General features: G+C 35.8%; 2 protein-coding genes and 1 long non-coding RNA gene across 4 annotated transcripts; 2 read left to right on the top strand and 1 right to left on the bottom strand.

The window, feature by feature from the left end:
* Window positions 1–81: 81 nt before the first annotated feature.
* On the top strand, window positions 82–3,105 carry LOC123912710. The gene is made up of 2 exons (XM_045963265.1): window positions 82–916; window positions 995–3,105. The coding sequence occupies exons 1-2, from the start codon at window positions 82–84 to the stop codon at window positions 3,103–3,105; spliced, it is 2,946 nt and encodes a 981-aa protein (XP_045819221.1).
* Window positions 3,106–12,759: 9,654 nt separating this feature from the next.
* Window positions 12,760–14,161, bottom strand: LOC123883086. The gene is made up of 3 exons (XR_006800109.1): window positions 13,960–14,161; window positions 13,401–13,664; window positions 12,760–12,942 (listed from the first exon to the last, which is right to left on the bottom strand). It is a non-coding gene; the product is annotated as an uncharacterized LOC123883086 (long non-coding RNA).
* A 2,023-nt stretch (window positions 14,162–16,184) lies between these two features.
* LOC123883068 (vacuole membrane protein KMS1-like) lies at window positions 16,185–22,567 on the top strand. 2 transcript variants are annotated; one of them, XM_045931765.1, is made up of 8 exons: window positions 16,185–16,623; window positions 17,683–17,894; window positions 18,173–18,251; window positions 18,560–18,859; window positions 20,722–20,870; window positions 21,080–21,196; window positions 21,766–21,945; window positions 22,096–22,567. In XM_045931765.1, exons 1-8 carry the CDS (start codon window positions 16,569–16,571, stop codon window positions 22,258–22,260), a joined length of 1,257 nt encoding a protein of 418 aa, XP_045787721.1. In that variant the 5' UTR covers window positions 16,185–16,568; the 3' UTR covers window positions 22,261–22,567. The 2 variants fall into 2 exon arrangements, with proteins under 2 accessions (XP_045787721.1, XP_045787729.1); XM_045931773.1 differs by having other exon boundaries at window positions 16,200–16,623; window positions 22,074–22,567.

The raw sequence follows: 22,567 nt of genomic DNA, 5'->3' as shown, positions 1-22,567 counted from the left end.
GCCTCTGTTGTGGGAAATAGGACCAGAGATATTGCCTTACAAAATTTAACCAATGTAACTATGATGTCTTTTCGACAACAAATGGACGAGAGTAATCATGAAATGGTTAATACTCTAACTTCACAATTGGGGACTATTTTGAACCCTTTAATCAATAATACAAATAATAATTATCAGTTGCTAGCCCATCAGATGGGGCGGATTGCAGATTTCTTTGGTACTCCTACAATGCCTAACCAAAACCTTCAGCCCATTCGAAACCAAACACAAGTTCAGAACCAAGGGTTTCATGTGAACAATGAAGTTCCAAACAATCAAGTACCACAAGTGGTACAAGAGGAACCACCGGCTCCAGTGGTGCACCATGTGCCAGAGCCTGAAGTAATTTTGGTTAATCGAAATCAGAATGCTGACGAAGTGATTCGAAACGTGCAAAGAAATAATTTTGCGCAACAAGATAACTTGGCAAATTTGGTCGAAACGATTTTAACTCAAAATGGTTTCAATGTTGGCCTACATAGGCCTAACTTTATTTCCCCATTATCTGAATACGTGTTACAAACCGAATTGCCAAGGGGATGGAAGATCCCCAAATTCACAAAGTTTGCTGGGGACACAACTGAGTCAACAGTGGAACATGTGGCAAGATTTTTTGCCGAAGCAGGAAATTTGGCAGATAACGAAAATTTAAGGTTGAAATATTTCCCAAATTCCCTAACAAAAAATGCTTTCACTTGGTTCACAACTCTTCCCCCCCGTTCGATTCAGCATTGGACTCAATTGGAAAGGGCTTTCCATGAACAGTTTTATATGGGCCAATCCAAGATTAGTTTGAAGGAATTGGCCAGTGTGAGGAGAAAGACACCAGAGTCCATAGATGATTATCTGAATCGATTTAGGCTACTCAAGGCCAGATGTTTTACTCAAGTGCCTGAACATGAGTTAGTCGAAATGGCTGCTGGAGGCCTAGATTATTCGATTCGAAAGAAATTAGATACACAACATCTAAGAGACATGGCACAATTAGCAGATAGGGTAAGACAAGTCGAACGCCTTAAGGCTGAAAAGGCCAGATCATCAAAGTTTCAAAAGAGGGAAAAGATTGCTTATGTCGAAACTATGGATGATGATGATGAGGAATATGTAATAAATTATGGAGACATAGAGGATAATGAAATCAATGTGGCCGAACTAAAACCTGGCCCTCCTTATGTCTGTAAGTTATTAAAACCTTCGAATGGGAAAAATCCTGTCGAACCTAAGAATGATAAATTTGTTGCTAAAACTTATTCATTTGATATAACCAAATGTGATGAAATATTCGATTTGTTGGTTACTGATGGCCAAATTGTTGTTCCAAAGGGATTGAAAGTGCCTCCCCTTGAACAACAAAAGAAAAGAGGTTTCTGCAAATTTCATAATTTTTTGGGTCATAAAACCTCACAATGTGTTCTTTTCAGGGATCTGGTTCAAAAGGCTTTAAAAGATGGAAGGCTGAAGTTTGGAGAGAAATCCGGACACAAGATGAGAATTGACGAAGACCCACTACAAATATCTGATGCTTCCTATGTGGAACCGGTCGAATGCTTGATGATCGATGCCATAGACTTATCAGGAGGCGCTCAATTAGTTTCTATTCCAGAGAATGAGTACTATGAGAAAATGAAAGTAGTATATCCTGGGGCTGAAGAGGAACTGATTGATTTTCTACAAAGGTGCAAGCTTAACAAGTCTGAGGTAATGCTTTGCCCAAGGTGCAGTGCTGTATTCGACAAGAAGGCTACTGAGGGCCTTAACAAGTTTATACCATTCAGAAGAAACAAAGAGAATTGGCCAAACTCAAGGCCAATGAAAAAACAGAACATGGCGCATGCTAAACCAATACATCAAAGGTTGGGCAACCCAAATACTTTTGTGCCATCCAACAAATCACCAATGAACAAATGGGTTCATGGTCAGGCATCTAACTTTGTCAGAAATTCTGTTGACAAGGGCAGTTCGAGTCATTCTGTTGATTCGAAGAAGTATGTTTACAGAAACAATTACAAGGGAAAGAATCCCATGACCCGCACACAATGGCGTAGGCATCAGCGCCAACAAAGGCTCTCCCTTCAAGTGGCCCAAAAGACTGAAGACAACAAAGGAAAGCAGGTTGTCGAAGTGGCTAGAAGGCCTTTGAAAGAAAGATTGACTCAACCAGAGGATGATCAAAAGGTTGAGAATGAGTTTGAAGGAGAGAACATGGAAGATGAGGATCTCCTCGATTCAGATCCTGAATTTGATGTGCTGGTGAACGTAGTTTCGATCCTCCCTGCTGAATATGACGTGTGGTCAGAAGTGACCGAAGGGGAGGATGAATTCAATGAGTCTGAACTGGCTTTGCACAAGCCAATGTGTTATTATGTAATGAATAATGGCTGCTTAGAGGAACAGATGGCCAATTTTGAGAGGCCAACTGAGGGAATGAAGAATCATTTGAAACCCCTCTTTATTCAGGCCAAAGTAAACAATGTGGGGGTCAACAAAGTGTTGATCGATGGAGGAGCAGCAGTAAACCTGATGCCAGAATTCATGATTACCAAGATTGGTAAATTTTCTACTGACTTGCACCCCCACAACATCGTTCTTTCGAATTACGAAGGCGAGACTGGTTTCTCGCTGGGGGCAATTCAAGTCGATGTGGCAGTTGGCAGCACTGTTAGGCCAACTTTGTTTTTGGTTGTAGCATCGAAGGCCAATTATAATCTGCTTCTAGGAAGGGAGTGGATACATGGTGTTGGAGCAGTGCCTTCGACTCTCCATCAGAGAGTGAGTATTTGGAGAGATGATGGTGTGGTAGAAAATATCGAAGCAGACCAAAGTTATTTTAGGGCTGAAACACACCACATAACCAAGCATTCGTTTGATAAAAAATTGGCGAATATATCGCCATGCACTGAACAGGGATATGCCTATGCCCCTGCTGATAATGTCTATCATTCCGTCAAATTGGATCCAACTCATGGATTCATTTGGGAGAGAGAGGAGATAGATGAAGGTCCACATGTGGATGAAGGCAAAGTCCGCCCAACTGGGTGGGACCTTGAAGAATACTACGATGACTGAGCCCAGTGCTTGGGCCAAGATTTCGGCTTATATGGCCGAAAACAAGATAAAGATGGCTTTAGAAGCCACAATGCTGCAAGAAAATATGGCTGTCGAAGCCAACAACTGTGAAGATGGCAAATTTTCACCAATAACTCAAAAATTGGACTGCATCTATGATGAAGAACCATTAGGATTTGAGAAGGATCCTTCCAGTTCCAATCAAAAGATGCAGGCCCAAGACCCTTTGGAGGAAATAGATATTGGAGATGGCTCTATCAAAAGGCCAACGTACATAAGTGCTAATATCCCAAAGGACTTGCGTGATAAACTGGTCGAACTCCTTAAAGAGTTCAAAGATTGTTTTGCTTGGGATTACAATGAAATGCCAGGTTTAGACAGAAATTTGGTCGAACATAGATTACCCATTCGACCAGACAAGAAACCAGTTAAACAATCACCAAGAAGATTCGCACCAGAAATCCTATCTAAGATCAAGGAGGAAATTGAAAGGCTGTTGAGAAGCAAGTTCATCCGGACTGCCAGGTATGTCGAATGGTTAGCAAATATAGTTCCTGTCATTAAGAAAAATGGTTCTCTTAGAATATGTATAGATTTTAGGGACTTAAATAATGCTACCCCTAAAGATGAGTATTCGATGCCTGTAGCAGAAATGTTAATAGATTCAGCAGCAGGCTTCGAATATCTTAGCATGTTAGATGGGTATTCTGGATATAACCAAATTTTTATCGCCGAGGAAGATGTGGCAAAAACAGCTTTTCGATGCCCAGGGGCGTTGGGTACCTATGAATGGGTCGTAATGCCGTTTGGATTGAAAAATGCTGGAGCCACATACCAAAGAGCAATGAACTCAATTTTCCATGATTTTATAGATACTTTTATGCAAGTATATATTGATGATATTATCGTTAAATCATCATCACAAAATGATCATTTGGTTTGCTTGAAAAAGTCATTCGAAAGAATGAGAAAATATGGATTGAAAATGAATCCATTGAAATGTGCTTTTTGTGTGCATGCAGGAGATTTCCTTGGATTTGTGGTGCATAAAAAAGGCATTGAAATAAACCAAAACAAGACAAAGGCGATTTTGGAGACTAACCCTCCAACAAACAAAAAGCAACTTCAATCCTTGTTGGGAAAAATCAACTTTCTGAGAAGATTCATTTCGAATCTAAGTGGTAAAGCTCAAGCTTTTTCACCATTGCTTCGACTCAAGAAAGAGGATGTTTTTACTTGGGGGCAGGATCAGCAAGAAGCATTCGATGCAATCAAAGGATACTTGTCTAATCCTCCAACTCTGATGCCACCAATTAGAAATAAGTGTATGAAGTTGTATATTTCAGCATCTGATACCACATTAGGTAGTATGTTAGCCCAAGAGGACGAAAATGGCGAAGAAAAGGCCATTTATTATCTAAGTAGAGTCCTTAATGATGTTGAAACTAGATATAGTAGTATTGAAAAGCTTTGTCTTTGTTTGTACTTTTCTTGTATGAAATTGAAGCATTATATAAAGCCTATTGATGTTTATGTTTATTCTCATTATGATGTTATTAAACATATGTTGCTAAAACCAATTTTACATAGTCGAATTGGGAGATGGGCCTTAGCTCTTTCTGAATACTCACTTTCATACAAGCCTTTGAAAGCAATTAAAGGCCAAATAGTGGCTGACTTCATTGTTGACCATTCAGTAATTGAATCACCTCAAAATTACATTGCTCTAGAACCATGGACTTTGTATTTCGATGGGTCTAGACATCAACATGGTACTGGAATAGGTATTTTGATAATCTCCCCACAAAAAATTCCTACTAAGTTCAAATACAGGATTAATGGTATTTGTTCGAACAATGAAGCTGAATATGAGGCTTTGATAGTAGGATTAGAAATATTATTAAGCCTGGGGGCAAAAGACATTAAAATAAAAGGTGATTCAGAACTAGTTTTGAAACAACTGACAAAAGAGTACAAGTGTATCAAAGAGCATTTGATTCGTTATTTTGTCATAGCAAATGCGTTACTGAAACGTTTCGATTCGATTGACATAGAACATGTTCCTCGAATAGAAAATCAAGAAGCAAATGACTTAGCCCAGATTGCTTCAGGATACAAACTGTCCAAAGAAAAGCTAGAACAATTAATAGAAATCAAAGAAAAATTGATTTCTAATGAGCCAATGCAATTGGAATTGTCAATACCAAAACTTGAGGGGGCAGAGATGTCACCAAATGACATAAATAATTCTGATAAAGAAATGAATTATAATGAACTCCAAATTTTGGTCATTGACAATTTAATAGATGGTGATTGGAGAAAACCAATTGTAGAATATTTGGAAAATCCAATCGGGAGTGCTCCTCGAAAGATCAAATATAGGGCATCAAATTATGTTATCATTGGTAATGAGTTGTTTAAAAAGACCCTCGAAGGAGTACTGTTGAAATGCCTTAGTGAGAATGAAGCTTACATAGCAATATCTGATGTTCATAGTGGGGCTTGTGGTTCTCACCAATCAGGCCATAAGATGAAATGGCTTCTAGGTCGACAAGGCATGTACTGGCCATCTATGTTAAAGGATTGCATAGATTTTGCTAAAGGTTGTCAAGAATGTCAAAAACATGCAGGAATCCAACATGTACCTGCAAGTGAATTACATTCGATAATAAAACCTTGGCCATTTAGAGGTTGGGCATTGGATTTAATTGGCGAAATAAAACCAGCATCATCAAAAAATCAAAAATACATAATAGTTGGTGTTGATTATTTTACCAAGTGGATCGAAGCTATACCCCTGCCCAATGTTGATCAAGAAGAAGTTATAAGCTTTATCCAAAACCACATTATTTATAGGTTTGGAATTCCTGAAACCATCACAACTGATCAAGGTTCAGTATTTACTGGTCGAAAGATGCAAGAATTCGCCAGGCAAACAGGGTTTAAACTCTTGACTTCGACACCTTATTATGCACAAGCAAATGGCCAAGTGGAAGCTGCCAATAAAATTATTATTGGATTAATCAGAAAGCATATTGCTCAAAAGCCAAGAAATTGGAACAAGACTTTAAATCAAGTCTTATGGGCATGTAGAAATTCCCCTAAAGAATCAACAAATTCTACTCCATTTCGATTAACATATGGTCATGATGCTGTGTTACCAGTAGAAATTTATTTGCAATCTATCAGAATTCAAAGGCAAATGGAGATACCAACTGACCATTATTGGAGTATGATGTTTGATGAATTGGTTGATTTAGACGAAGAAAGGTTAAGAGCGCTTGATACTTTAAGTAGACAAAAAGAAAGAGTAGCAAAGGCCTATAATAAAAAGGTTAAATCAAAAACCTTTGAAGTGGGAAATTTAGTTTGGAAAGTTATTTTGCCTATGGACAAAAAAGATAGAGTTTTAGGCAAATGGTCTCCAAATTGGGAAGGACCTTTTAAAATAATACAAGTATTTTCGAATGGTGCGTATGAAATAGAAGAATTAACTCCAGAAAAGCGAACATTGAATATAAATGGTAAGTATTTGAAAAAATATAAACCAACGCTTTTAGAAGTTAATGTTAGCACAGAATAAATATTCGAAACGAAATTGAAATGGCATAAACAAAGTAAAATGCCATAAGAGGCAATTGTCAAGGTTACAAACCAAATAAAAACAAAACCAGATAATTGTTCGAGAATTTAAGATAATTAAAACATCAAAAGAAAATCTAAGACAAACACTTAGATTTGAAATCAGCATAATGGTCCTTAATAAGGCCAACTTCGACAGTCTGGATCTTGATGGCATCTTCGAGAGACTTGATCTCTTCTTTGATCACAGTGGCAGCACTGAAGTGAGAAATACCTTCCTTCGCAGCTTCGCGGATAGATTCTTGAGTAGTAGCAGCAACAGCTTCTTCAATTTTTGTACGCTTTGCTTTCTCCTCAAGAATCTTTTTCTCTCGATCAACAATCTCGGCTCGAAGAGAATCTATTTCTGCCTCCCACTTGGAAATATTGTTGGTACATTCTTGAATCCCAAGGCCTGGTTGCTGAACTTGTGCTTTCATTTGGTCAACTTTCGATTGGGCAGCCATGGCCTTCTCAAATAATGCATCGTAAGCAGCCTGTTGACCAACAAGTTTCTGAGAGTTGCGTTTTAGGTTTTGCACTGTGGTTGCAAACTGGTCCAAGATCGATTCGAGCTGGATAACTTTTCCCAAGGTGTCGAGGTCAGTCTGAGGATTATGCAACTTGTTTAAAAAAGACTTATGCTTGAAAGCATTAGCAGGGTGTTCCTCAATTGATGCCAGGATGTCTCCATTGATGAAGTCAGTATATAGCTTCGAAATCAGAGAGTCTTGTCGAACAGAAGAATTGATTTCTGAGTCTGAAGCAGTTGAATTACTGGGTCCACTCGAACTTACGGGATCAGTAGTTGTTTTAGAAATCAGAAGTTTTAAAGCAGCTTCAGGATCATGAATTTGCAAGGAAATGAATTCTTCTTCGGCGAGCCCTAGGCTGGCTGACAGTTTCGATGTCGAGGTCTCAGGTAGTAATTCTGATCCACCAGCCTCTGCTTCCTTTATGGCTTCAGAATCAAAATCTTCTTCCTCTGAGGCAGTTTCATCAGCATCGACCTCGACTGTTGGATTTTCGTTCCATTCCTTGAAAGGAGAAGTTTTGTTATCAGTCTCTGCAGACATAGGATGCTCTGATCGATCTCGACTAGGCTCTGGTAGGGTTTTTTCAGAAACAGTGGTCTCTCTATCTTTGAGAGTATCACCACTAGATTTGTTCGATAGAATGTCCTGAAAAACAGAATCGAATGAGGGGATATAATTTTACTTATTATGAATGAGAAAATGCAAGCAAAATAGTGCAAATACCTCTGGATTGATGTTCTGCTGGGGCATGTTATCCGATTCATTGAGTGTAGCATCAGGCATAACAAAATCTTCTTGAACTTCAGCTTCAGGGGTAACCTCCCGTTGTTCGCTCGAGATCGAAAGAGTTTGTGCAGAGGGATCGCTTGAAGACTTAGACTTCTTATGTTTTTTTTCCCGGGTTCGATCCTCTGAACTTTTCTTTCCTCCTTTCTTCTTTTCTTCTTTCTTCTTTTCTTTCCTTTCCTTCTTTTCTTTCTTCTCTTTCATCTTCTTTTCCTTCTCTTCAGTAGAAAGATTATCAGAAGTAGTTTCTGGGATATTTGTTTCAATAATCACAGAAGGCTGGCTCCTCTTTCTCTGGAAACTTTGTTCTTCTTCTTCCTGCAAATAGAAGTCGAAACAAGAAGCATTTGAATTAATGAATTTGAGTGGGGAGGAACTTTGGAAATAAGTGAGAAAAAACTTATACCTCTTCTTCGTCACTGACGACTATTGTGTTAGGTTTTGGCTTCTTCGATGGGCCAGTTTCAGTGGACGGGACGTTGGTTGGTCTTTTACGTGCCTAGAAGAAGTAGGTTAGAAAAATAAAGATTTAACCTAGAATTTTTTCAAAGAAAAACAAGTTTCGATTCAGCAAGTACCTTAGAAGGCTCTCCAGTTGTTTCAACTGCCTTTGGTGCTCTTTGTTCTTTAACTGTCTTAACAGTTTCTGCAGTTTGTTTCTTGGTAACTAGGAAACATAAAGCAAAAGGATAAATCGAAACAATATGAGAATATTTGGTAAAAGAAAGTGCATATATAGAGACAAGTTACCTGTAGTCTTGACTTGCTGTTCGATTCTCTTTATCTGAGGTCGAGTAAACCCACTTTCCAACCTCGAGATAAGCGCTGCATCTCCTAGGTGTTTGCTGTCGAAATATTGCCTCCACCAGTTGGCGAACTCTTGTGTACAATAGTAAGAAAGGTTGAAGTCAAATGGCTCGAAGCCATAAACGTTATCACGACTAATCTTCATGTACCTTTCATACAAAGTGGAAGTCACAGTTGTCCCAAGCACGATGTTCTTCTTTCTTATATACATGCTCTTTGGTCGAAGCTGCGAAAAGCCAAACTGTCTAGAGACCAAGTTCGGTTGATACCCAATTAATGCATATTCAGAGGATAGAGTACCAATTCGAATTGACAGGATGGTAGGATCTAAGTATGCTGTCCAGGTTTCATTTATTTCCTCCTCAGCATTAGGATTCAACACTGGTATTTCTTTGACGAACCAGGAGGGACCGATGGTTCTCTTCACAAATGGGGCATGCTCAGGCTTGAATTGGTCAATGGCTAAGAAAATCTTCATATACTTCATGAAAAGCTGTTGAGTGTTTTGTTCGAGGGGATTAGGTTGAAGCCTTATCAAGCGGGTGCCTTCAATTTTCCTTTTAGCTATCGAAGCATGATGTTCAGTGGGAATGAACAAACCAAGTTCCTTTTCAAAGGTGGCATTTAACCACAATTGTAATAGCCACATTGGCCCAGCAGCTTGAAAGCATCCATCAGTGGCGGCTTTCTTCGATTTCGATTTGGCAGGAATTAAACCTTTTAGGTTATCACAAACTTCCCCAATCGACTCATACAGGGTTGCCAGCAGAAGGCGTCCTAAGGCAAAATGGCATCCTTCATGTATTTGCACAGCCATAGGTATAAATTTCCTAGCAACTTGGAGAGATCGAGAGCAAAATACATAATGGGATAGCCATAGGGTGAGAAAGGCCACATGTTCCTCATCTGAGACTTCTTCATTCTCAGGTCCTGAATGTTTGAGGATAAAGGCAGAAAAGGCGTTTTCTTTGTAGTTCAAAGTAATGTTATCACTAACATCATCAGGGCTGTAAGTTTTGCCAGTGGGTCTTAACCCTGTGATAGCTGACACATCGAACAGGGTGGGTGTCATCATACCACTTTTGAAGTGAAAGGTGTTGGTAGATTTTTCAAAGAAATGCATCGCAGCAATGAGCATTTCAGGTTGGTATTTGGGCCCTATCCTAGAAAACTGGATTAACTCGAAGATTCCATAATCTTTCCAGAATTTGCCAAAGGATTGTTCTATTCGATCAAGCCAAGTAAGGTAAAGGCTATTTCCGTAATAAGGATGGGATCGAAAGGGTTTATAATTTGTCAGCATATATTCAAAGTTATAGGGTTTGCTATCAAAGATTCTAGGTTCACAAGTTTCGAGACATGGAAATATCTCATCTACTTCCCTAGTCAAGTTCATATTATCTGGAATCGGACCACCAAAAGCATAAACATTGTTATCAATAGCAAAGGGAATCATTACCTGACTTTCCCAGATTTCTCGATGTTCTTTGCTACCTTTAGGTTCCGGAACATGTTTCGTCCCATCATCAGCAACGGAGAAATCGCTCCATTTTCCAGCAAAAGGAACTTGAAACTTGTTAGATGAAGACGCCATGTTCTTGGGAAAACGAAGGAAAAGATGTAGATCTGAGATCTTGGAAAATGCGAACTGAAGAAGATAATCAAAGATCCGGTGAGTTCAGATTTGTTTTGAATCTTTGATGTTTCAAGATTAGGAGAAAGATTTTGAGAGGTTTTTGGAGCGTGAAAAGCCTTGAAAGAAGTTGGAAAAGTTTCAACTAAAGTGACAGAGCTCTATTTATAGGCAATCTTGGATTAAGGAAAAATTTAATAAAAAAAAATATATAATAAATGCTGAAAAAAGCGCTTTTTGTCCGTTCCAATTCAAACTTCTCAAAATGACACGTGTCCCACTATTCAAAGGTGGTGCAGAACGTGACAGTTTTGTAAGAACCGAAGCGGTTGCCTCTTAAATGCCATGACATCATCAAATCGAAATAAAGGAATGGCGTTTGGAAAGAGGTACTTTGAAAAATGCCAATCTCTTAATTCATTCGAGTCATTCAAATCGAAATAGGCATTTTTGGGGGCAATTTGTTATCCCATATTTTAGCTCAAGGTAAAATATGTTATAATCTCCAGGTCCAAGGACATTTATTGCTATAAAAACCTGTTGAAATATCTTTAGATAGCCTTAGCATTTAATGTCTTCAAGAGCAAGAGAATCCTAATGGAAAGCTTCATAGCTCGAGACTGAAAGAATCTTTCGATGGAGGTTAATGGATCGAAGTAGTCAAGAATTATGGACTTAGAGCATTTTTATCATTTAAAGGTAAATTCGACTTCGACGGTTACAACGGTTTACAGGCCTTGGTTCATTTCAAATGCAAAGGACGCGTGGCTGAAGCTTAGCAGTTTAACGTTAGGATAGACGTTGCTTAGTTTTCTATAAATAGAAGTATGTTTAGTCGAAATAAGGGTCACAATTCATTTACACAAAATCTCAAACACTCAAAGTATCCATGTTAAGGCGAGAAACGAGTTACTCGAGAAAGATGTATGAATCGGTGAACCTTTACATTTCCTTTGTAACTTTTACATTCTAAATGCAATTTTACTTTTTATAAGTCTTTATTTTCTTAAAGCATTCACAAATTCTGCTTTTCATTAGTTCCCTCGTTCGAGTGAACTTGCTTTAACTACATTTAACATATGTTTCAGAAATTAAACATATTGTTCTTTTATAAAGTAAGGATGTCTTCAAAAATAAACTTCCAAGTTTCCTTTAACAAAATGCATGAACAATTGTCCCGAGATTTACTAGTTGATCTCTCAAGTAATTAATTTAAACTAGCGGTTGTTTACCAAAAATCAGTGTAAACACTAACAGTGTAAAATCGGTGCATATTCTTTTTTTTTTTTTTTTTCTTTGTAAAATATAAAAGCTAAGGATGATATCATATCGAAGGACCATTAATAGGTCACCCTTATCTCCGGTGTCCAAACCTTGTCGACAAATCATTGTTAAATGTTGGTACGATGAAGATTCTCTTTGTGATATGATACGGATATTATGGTAAAGAATGTTACTAGTATTGTTATCTTCGCAAAAATATATGTTATTGTTACACATATTTTTTAAACAAAAGTTACCCACATATTATAAGATTCTTTTTTATTTGTTTAAGAAAACCCAAAAATGTGTTGTTGTTTTATGTCTTCCTCTCACTTCCATCGACCGATGCAGTGGTGTTTTGTGTGTAACTTATTTTGACTTTTGGTACAATTTTTTTGGTAATGGCTCCAGCGGTGATGAGGAGAGATAAAAAGAGAATGCAGAAAAGAGATGAGGGAGGAAAATGACATTTGAATTCATCCTAATTTAGGGTTTATAGAGTCAATCTTGCTTTAGCAGAATTGTTACATATAAACTTTGCTCAAGAGTCTTTAATTAATTAATTAGGGATCTTAGAGTATGGTGGCTAGGTGTTAAGATATCTGGTGAGTGTAAGTCCCAACCCTGGAAACAATATGACATTTTAACGTCTCTTGTGTTTGTGTGAATATAAGTCCCTTAAATAGCTGAGGAGCAACATGACATAGGGACGAAATCTAACAACTACCTGTGGGAGGATATATAAGTCAGTGGTTTTTATAGGCTTAGGTTATTTCTTTTATGGAGCAATCTAACAACTATAGGGACGAAAGTCTTTGTCCTACGAGGTTAACCATGGTTTATAATCTACATAGTTTGTTTCATATTTGGTAGGAAACTTGGATCAATCCAAGTTTTTAATTATACGTTTTTAGATGTGTCCTTTAAAATTGAAATTAAGAACAGTTTATAGAACACTCTTAGAAATTTAAATATCAAGAACTATTTCTTTTTTTGACATGGAAAGAAAACTACAAAAGTTAAATATCAAGCATTATGATCACCCGATTTTTATCTTTCAATTGCTTCCTTAGTACGGTAAATACTCTCTCGAATCCTAGACTAACACTAACTATTGGAAATTTCTTCTTTGAACCAAGCAAGCATCCCTATCATGTTATCATATCGACCACCAGCAGCAATTGAACCAACCTGTATAACAAAACATAAATCCATTGCTAAATATAAGCAGAAGATTATAAAAACTGTGTATTATACATACATTGATTGGAAGGTACTAAAAAATCTCAAGCATTATGGTTTCTGCTATGACTTGGATTTAAATTTTAATCAGTAAAATTAAAATGATCTTTCAATTAATTTAATTCATCTCTTTTCAACTCTATTGAGTGTGAAAGCTCCTTTTGTTTAACCCAGAAAATAACTGTTAATCCTTCATTACATCTTGTGGTTAGACTAGCTAGCATGCTTTATTAACCCAACTTATGAAAATGGGTTTGGCTTGTTGCATCTAGAGTGTGTACAAGACAGTGAACATCCACACAATATCTGAGCTGGCATAATGCATTGTGTGCTCCTCAAAGAATGAGGGAGGGGACTAAAGAAGAAACATTTCAGGATGGAGAAAAGATAAAAGACACAAAAATTACCTCAGCATCATCCCCTTTAAGAACAGCTTCAAATATAACTCCTGTATAATAATCAAGGCGACATCCAGCATTTTCAAGGCGTTTTGATTTATCCAGAACTTTAAATAAACTTTCCAGGTCATTCAATGCATCGACACATCGAGCATTTTCTAAGAAAGCTTTGCGTTGTTTAAGTTCAGAAAATATTGTTTAAGGGTGTCCTTTTTTTTCAACAAAAGTTCCAATTTTGTCATCTGTCTCAGCAGTTAATCCTTTCTCTTCCACCTACAGCATGGAAAGCAGTACAAACCAAATTAGTAAACATAAGAAATCATGGCATTACCAAAAATACCTTCCTGATATTAACAGTTCAAAGCGTATATTAATGTTCCAAAGATTGTGATCAGACATATTCTGATACTGTGCTATGTCAATAACCGCTCACCAAATTATGTATAGCTAGACCATAAAAAATGATGGTTATAGAAATATCAAATCATGAACTCAGTAAACAGTATAAGTAGTTCTACAAATTCAGAAAACCAATATATTTTGTAGCAGGGAAGTTATAAAATTTTACCTCAAAATCCCTAATGTCCAAGCTTATCAAGCAATTCAGTCAAAATTCTAATAACCTCAAAATCTGGAGCCATTCAACTACAGTGGATGAATAATTTTTTAATGCTCATATCAGTGCTCAAATGCATTGGATAGATATATCACCAATCAATTAAAATGTTCAAACACAGTTTCTATTTGCTTACAAGTGATAGAACTATAACATGACTAACACAGCCTAAGTAACAGAGTTAATCATACTGATAAAAGAATCCAATAAAATTACCTTAGGAGTCTTGAGCAAGCTTTTGCTTTCTACAAGATCCTTTACTTTCTTTACTTTCAATAAAAATTCATTGAATCCAGGTTTAGAAAAATCCAAAAACGATAGAAAATCAGCCACCCAAGTCTCCAATAGCCGCGAATTATCTACATCACTCTTTTTTTTCACTCTGCAACCTTTCCTTATTAAGTGCCAACATTTTACCAGTTCTTTTCCCCAAATCAGCCTCCTTGTTCTTATCTACTTTAGAATTCTCTCCATTTTCTGGAAAGTTTCCGATCATTTCATTCAACTCAGCAGCCTCAATTACAGCATAAGCAGACACAAGTTCCCATGCCACAATTTTCCACACAAGCGGAAACAAGCACATTGATTTCATGTGAAAAACTTATCATACACCCTATCAGAATACAACTTAAAAGATTCATTATAATTACTAACCAAACTAGCATCAGTTGGACATTCCTTCTGAAAGATTTCGCCAAGACCCTTCAATATTCAAAACTGTCGCATCAGCCTTCGACGCCTCACACGAATTCTTCACCACAAGCTTGGAATTATTAAGCAATTCCGTCATGTAACCAGCAACACCAACTTCCTCTTTAGAACTATGGCCATCACCAGAATCCTTCAAATTGAAATCCGTCACATCAGCCTTCAACGCCTCACACGAAAACGCTGCGGCCACGTTTAAGAAGGCTCTTGTTTCTTCAAGGGTTAGGAATTCGGGGATGGTGATTTTTTGCTTTGATGATGGTGTTGTTACGGATAATCGGTTGAGTGCGTATGAATAAATTTGGATTTAAGGAACACCTGCTCATTTTGCTTGCAAAACAAGTAAGACAGCTTGCTGAATAAACATACATACATGTCAGAATAAAAAAAGGTTGGGAAGACAATTTGGCTGCAATGTTGGAAATTAAAACTTACATTAGGTTAGTAAAACATACAGGAATATTAAAATAAGAAAAGAAAATAACAACAAAAGAAGAGGAAAACGTAATAAAGCATAAAGAGATAAATTCCACCGATAAATGCATGAAGTTTGAAGGCTGCGGGAATCGAAGCAGGTCTCACGCGTAATAAAATTTTGTTATCCGGTTGTTAACCCAGCTAAAACTAAGGATAAAAATAATAAAGAGCCAACATGATAAGATTAGTGATAGGTTTAATTTATCATTTATTATTGGTGTATTGAACAACAGATTTAAACAGGATACGATATTGTTATCCTATTTTTCATAATACCAACAATACCCTTAATTTTTTTTAGTAGCAACAAAAATCTTTTATTAACAAACTCACCAAAACATAAAGCATATCTTTTTTAGCAAACAAAAATATTTTATTAACAAACTCACCTCACCACCATAACATAAGATATGTCTGTTTTTTTTTTTTTTTTTACTTAAGTTAGACACGAGAACGCATCTATCTGACCCGCTAGTAATATAATACAGTTCTTATAAAAAATATATATAATCAATTTAATTATTATCAAATTTACCAAATTACTGTAAACATTCCTAGTGGCTTAGGGTGCTCTGCTATAAAACAGGGTCTGAACAAATTTTGTTATACCCTGTTTGATTTGAAACTGATTATAGGATCAGACAAATTAGATCTCCCAGTAAAGCACATGACAACTTATCACTATATCTCTCCAGTATAGTTTTATTCGGTTATCTTGCTATTATCTTGGTCTATTATGTCATGTTACTAATCAATTTTTTTTTTACGGTATCTATCTATTTATGGATGTTTAAAAAATTGTTCATTTATATAAAAGAATAAAATTTACTAGTATTAGCTTTCAGACAAGGCGCGTTTCGCGTCTGTCTGTATTTATTATGCAAAGATATATATTATATTATAGTGAGTTTGTTAATAAAATATATTTGTCGCTAAAAAACATCAACGATATTGTTGGTATTATTAAAAATAAAAAAAAAAAAAAATTGTATATAGGTAACGTATTCGTTTTTTAATAACGTAAGTACGTCTCTCGGAGGATCTCTGTTACATACTGGTCGGAGATAGAGAACAGAGATAGATAGTAGGCTTAACAAATTCTCCGATTTGTCTTTCATTGATCCACAAATTCAACTCAATCTATTTTTTTATTTTTATTTTTTTGACGCAACTCAATCCATTTTATAAAATACTAATTTTTTATATTTTAGGTGAAAAAAATATAAATTATTCATCCCCATTTTCTGACTCACTTATATTGTAGCAGAATTCCTAACATGGTAGATGCAACAACAACCCAGATAAATTAGAGAGACAAAAACCCAATTTATTGCTTACCCGGTACTAAAGATTCGTTTTTTAGTGCTTTAACAACAATGGGTTCTGAAGAAATTGCTTCTTCATCTGAAACCACTAATGTTTCTAGCTCAGGTATGTTATTTTAATTCATTTCATTCATTTTAGTTCATTGTTTTATTATCTTATTATCAATCCTATTTTCATTTAAATTTTGATTCTTTAATTTCAGTCTTTTTTTTTTGTCACATGATGTTCAATGTTCATACAATGTTGTATTTTGGTTGGTTTGAGCTGTTGTCTTTTGAAGGGTGGATTTTGATGTTAGAATAGCATCTGGGTTTGTGTATTTTGATGCAAATTTAGGATTTGTGAAATTATGATTTTATTTTTTCTTAATTGAAAGGTGATGTTGGTAGAATAGGGTTTTCCCACATTTATTGAAAAGCATCACTATGTTTGGGAATAGAAAATGTGATTAGGATTTGTAATGTAGAAGGGTTGTTGATCTTGAAATGAGTTGACAACTTGCTGTGTTGAACCAAAAGAGGCTGACAGTTGAGAATTGAGAGTCATATATGTGACAGCTTAATCTCTTCTTTCTCGGGTTTGAGACGAGGGAGGGTTTTTCATGTGAAGTGGCATCCATATACGCCAGTGTGTACTACTCGTACCATACTTGACCATTTGAAGAATAAGAAACACGCAGTTAATCTGAATTTGGAGTTCTAACCAAGACTGGTGGCACCCTAACCTGTATGAAGATCTACTATTGCTAGAGCCTCTACCATAATCACCTCTTTTATGAATGAATTTTACCGTTAGCCGTTAGGGTGGTTATCGAAATTGTTAATCTGTTTTCTCACAAAAAGTTGAGGTGGTTGGGTAGGGATGAGGGGGTGTCTTTCTAGGAAGTTTTTGGCAGACTGCATAATTTATTTTTGGTAGAAATGTTATCACCTTATAGCCTTGGTTAGGTTTTCATTCTTTATAGCTTGGTGATTGCAAAACTAGGCATTAAAGCATCTGCCAAATTGTTGTTAGGAAATGTTGAAATTAAAAGTGAGGTTCTTAAAGCCACCTTTGAAAAATGGGAAAAGGGATAAATGTTCTCTTCTAACTAATGATTGGGAAAAACTTACATGAAGCTTTTATTGCATCCCATATGCTGATAAGAAGTTCTCTGGTTTGCAGGGCTTATCGAAAAGCACCAATTGGAGCTAGATAATTTGACACTAACCACACAACCCTTCAAAACATTAAAATTCTTCACATTAGCTATGATTCAATACTTGAAGAAAACAACATTATATCTGTTGGCCAAAGGTGGATGGCTTATGCTTCTCAGTTTTGTGGTAGGGGCCCTTGGCATAATGCTTGTTACTGTCGATGGTCCTCATGAAAAGGTATGCTTATTTATTCTATCAGCAACTTAGTATTGATGGTTCTGAACCAAAAAGAGTTCCATGGGAAACAATTTACTTTTGGGTCCTTTTGGCTATTATAGACAAGTACCCTTAAAAAATGTGAAGTGTGGCTTAGATACGCAAACCTCAAATTTGAAATTCACTGTAGAAAGTTTGTCCCCAGCTTAATCCCCACGAACACACCTATAGGCTATGATCATTCTTTTGATTAGTATATAATACTCATGTTACACTAAAAATGTGTGTTCTTTCTGCAGCATTTTGAGGAGCTAGTTAAATATTTACGCTTTGGACTATGGTGGATAACCCTTGGGATTGCATCTTCAATCGGTCTTGGTAAGTAAAAATAGGTCTGCATGGAGATGACTTGGCATTCTTGTTCTTAGTTGTGCAACTTCATAATTTCCTTGTTAGTTTGTACTTAATAACATAGTTGGTCTTTAGGGTGCTGATATAATTTGAATTTACAGAAAGAACTTGCTTACAGTACATAGCTTTCATACTAATGAGCAATAACCATATTTATGATACTCCAAACATATTTATTATATAGCTGAATGAGTTATTTTTTGTGATCTTACCTTTTTTCTTTTCTCATATGTTCTTTTTAGTAATTTTTTCCTTTGTCGTTTGCTTTGGTTTAGGGTCTGGTTTGCATACTTTTGTTCTATACTTGGGTCCACACATAGCATTCTTTACGATAAAAGCCATGCAGTGTGGCCGAGTTGATTTGAAAAGTGCTCCATATGATACAATACAGTTAGATAGAGGTCCTTCTTGGCTTGATAAAGACTGCTCGCAATTTGGGCCACCATTGTTTCAGTCTGAAAATGGTTCACAGATTCCACTCAGCATCATTTTGATTCAAGTTCAGTTGGAGGCTGTTTTATGGGGTATGGGAACAGCTATCGGGGAACTTCCTCCTTACTTCATCTCCAGGGCAGGTAAATTAGCATATTGCATGACACATTTATCTAGCTTGTTTTCGTATTTTCATAGCACTATGATGGCATCGAAGCTCTGCAACTTAAGTCATTTTGTTGAATGCTTTTTAGGCAAAACAGAAAAAGAAAAGGTCTCTAGTGTTTTAGGCAAATAAATTTGTTTCAGTATTGTAGATTATTAGCCACCGTTGACATTTTACAAAAGCTCAACCCAAGCTTCTAATATCTGCCTGATCAAAGTAAATATTTAATGTAAACTTCAAATTTTCATATTATTTTTTGAAGCCTGTGTGATTTGACTTAATTTATATTATCTGAAAGTAATGCATCATGTTGTTTAGAATCGAACCACTAGTCCTGACTCCTGAGAGACTTTGATATGCAAATAATGAATTTCTTAGGTATTTTAGCTCTATCAGGAAATGATTGAGTTAATGATCTAATAAGTGAACAACTAGATGGGATAATATACAATTGCATCAATGCATCCTAATATTGAAATTTACTGCATACACAGTCATATTAAGCACAAGTTAGTTTTGCTGAATGTTACAATTTGGAGCTTCAAAAACTAACGTGTGCTTAACCACCACCCACTGTAGTTCCAAACTGACACTACACAATTACAGTGATATATCACTTTTAGTATGTATATAAGCCACGTGATTCATCCTGCATTTGAAATCTATGTCTTTTTGCTTCCTGCCTTCATGTGTGCTCTGATTATTGTGGCATATAACTCTATTTCAACATAATATGTTCTTGTTCAGTTTCTTTGGCAATGAAAATGTTTGGCTGCAAGTTGTATCATGGTCAAATTTTACGTAGTTATTTTTGGTTTTCAATACTTCCCTTTTAATAGAACATAAGAGAGACTATTAAGAAAAATCTAGAGATTAATGAGTTGGATCAGAATATGGTATATGATAGAATATTATGGCGTAATTTGATCCATGTAGCAGACCCCGCTTAGTGGGATAAGGCTTGGTTATTGTTGTTGTAACTTGGACTTCCCTTTTAATAAAGGACTTTTGGTTCTTCTAAAACAAGGGCTGCACTTTAGACGGCGAAATGTAGGGTTATAGCCATTTATTGAAAGATTGAGGTCCTAATCAAGTACACTCACATGCATCACATACTATAAATTGTTAAAACCTTCACTGTATCCTCTCAATTGCACTCATCACTTTCGACGAGTGTAATGACTCTATATAGGCTCTAGAGAATGGAATAGGCCCAAGTACTAAGATGAGTCATGCTTTCTAGAAGGATCTAGATAAATCATATTTGATGACTCATGATTAGTTTGCAAAATGAATGAAGACGTTAGATTTATTAGCTTAATGTAGTTTTTAGTCTCTTTTATTGAGATGAAAGCACGATTTGTAATGAACAATTTTAGTTGTTCATTAATGGAGGAGAATTTTTTTAAAAGAGACAACAAAACTACACTACCATATTCTAAAACTAACTTCTTTATTCATTTCTTGTTCAAAAAATCTTCTTTATTCATTTGTTTGATGATCATTACGTTCGTCAATGCTTTTATTTATAGCCTTGGCATCCTAAGTCCTAACAAACTAATCATGCGTCATGAAATTGGATCTATCTAGATCCTCCTAGAAAGCATGACTCATCTAGTACTTACTTCGGCCTATTCTCTTGAGTTTATTTTAGGTCATTACAACAAGCCAATTTTTTTTAAAACTCTACACTGTGAAGTTTATTGTCCTACTTCTTGATCTTTTTTAGGTCTATTTTGTCCGGTTTAACAGGATGATTGGTTGATTTATTTTTGAATAATTTGGTTAATTACTTTAGGGACTGGTTCATACATGATTCTAATCAAATAATTTGTGTAGCACGCTTGTCTGGGAGCAAATTGGATGCAATGGAAGAGTTGGATACTGAAAATGAAGGAATCATCGGAACCTACTTAAATCGCATCAAGCGCTGGTTCCTATCACATTGTCATCATTTAAATTTTCTTACCATTTTGGCGCTTGCTTCGGTTAGTACTGTTGTTCTTCTTTAATAATATGATCATTTTTCTACCGTGTCAATATAAAATTTGAGATTGAGAAAGTGGTGATTCCTTTGTTCAAGGCACATCTCTACTTAAATTTACTAAAATAGCCTTTATTGTTAACCAAAACCACTACATTTATTATATATGCTTCATGAACATTGAAATTGTCATTAACTGAATTCGCATTTCAGGTGCCAAATCCTCTGTTCGACCTTGCTGGTATCATGTGTGGACAATTTGGCATTCCATTTTGGAAATTCTTTCTTGCAACTTTCATCGGAAAGGCTCTTATTAAAACTCACATACAGGTTTAATAAGTTTAAACTCATCTTATTCTTCCCTTACCAACTAATTTAGTTAGTTTATTTTTTTTAAGCCTTGGCTTTGCTTTGTTAATTGTTATGACTTCAAATTTAGACTCAGCTTGCTAAATGCCAACGACAATAAAATGTTATCACAAACATATTAGTATATTACTCATTATCTTTTTCTTTTTATTTGACAATTACTCATTATCATTTTTACATACCTTATATTAATCATTATTATTACATTACTCTTCTCCAAAAAAAAATTATTATTACATTACCTGAAGTTGGTCTCCCATTAATATTTATATAAAATAATGTGTCACGTTGGAAATTTAGATTAAATGAAAAGAGATGTGGAAGAATTGAAAAAAAAATATTGTGTTGCTAAAAGTCCAAAAATATGTGATTTTAGTCCTTGCCACCACCAACATTATTTTTGATAAATACGGACTACTTTTAAAAAAAACATCATTAGGGATTAAAACATATATTCAACTAAGCAAGCACTTATAATCGATATATGAAATATGCTTTTGATTAAACCTGTAATGTTATTCTTTGTGCAGACGGTATTTATCATCTCAGTTTGCAATAATCAGCTTCTAAACTGGATAGAGAATGAATTGATCTGGGTTCTTGGTCATATACCTGGTTTTGCTTCGATTTTGCCTAAAGTTATTGCTAATCTCCACGCAGTTAAAGATAAGTATCTAAAAGCACCCCATTCAGTTTCCCCAACTATCAAGGTAACTAACCATCAACTACAATGTAACATGTTTATCGATGTTTCAATCTAATTTGAATGTTGAATTGCTCATATATTGTTTAAGACCTTCAAAGTCTTATTATAATCTTAGCAATTGTTTTCCTAAAGTTACTTCATCTATCATCTTCAGGGAACAAAATGGGATTTCTCAATTGCTTCAATCTGGAACACTGTGGTGTGGCTTATGCTTTTGAATTTCTTTGTGAAGATAGTGAATTCAACTGCTCAGAGTTATTTGAAGAAACGACAGGAGATAGAATTAGCTGCATCAAACATTTCTACACCAACAGATTAGGCACATGCCAATAAAAGGCTTTCATGTTCTGCTTGTATTGCTCTCTTTTTTAGCTGCTCTTGCAAGCAGAAATATTTATAGGCATTGTTTGAATTATTATAGATATTTCTCAAGGTCCCTCTGTCAAAGTGGTTACTCATTGAAGTAGAATCAGAGGTCTCATAAGAGCTTCTATAGGCATCAATATACAAACACAATAGGTAACATAAGTTTATGACATTCATTTTTGGTAGCCATTGTTTGGTAACCATTGTTTGGAATGATTAAAGATGGCAAGATTTTATTGAAAATTTCAGTTTTTAAGTAA

The sequence above is a fragment of the Trifolium pratense genome, linkage group LG1, assembly GCF_020283565.1.
Source record: "Trifolium pratense cultivar HEN17-A07 linkage group LG1, ARS_RC_1.1, whole genome shotgun sequence".
Taxonomy (NCBI): domain Eukaryota; kingdom Viridiplantae; phylum Streptophyta; class Magnoliopsida; order Fabales; family Fabaceae; genus Trifolium; species Trifolium pratense.
The sequence above is the reverse complement of the archived record's forward strand: the minus strand, read 5'-3'. Positions and strand labels throughout refer to the sequence as shown.

What these genes read in the sequence shown, in the direction of transcription:
- LOC123883068 (XM_045931773.1), top strand. Translation starts at nt 16,569, where the DNA reads ATGGGTTCTGAAGAAATTGCTTCTTCATCTGAAACCACTAATGTTTCT. An exon ending in TCGATGGTCCTCATGAAAAG is followed by an intron (nt 17,895 to 18,172) that starts GTATGCTTATTT and finishes TTCTTTCTGCAG; the next exon opens with CATTTTGAGGAGCTAGTTAA. An exon ending in TTATTAAAACTCACATACAG is followed by an intron (nt 21,197 to 21,765) that starts GTTTAATAAGTT and finishes TTCTTTGTGCAG; the next exon opens with ACGGTATTTATCATCTCAGT.
- LOC123912710 (XM_045963265.1), top strand. Translation starts at nt 82, where the DNA reads ATGGACGAGAGTAATCATGAAATGGTTAATACTCTAACTTCACAATTG. An exon ending in TAGGCTACTCAAGGCCAGAT is followed by an intron (nt 917 to 994) that starts GTTTTACTCAAG and finishes GAAAGAAATTAG; the next exon opens with ATACACAACATCTAAGAGAC.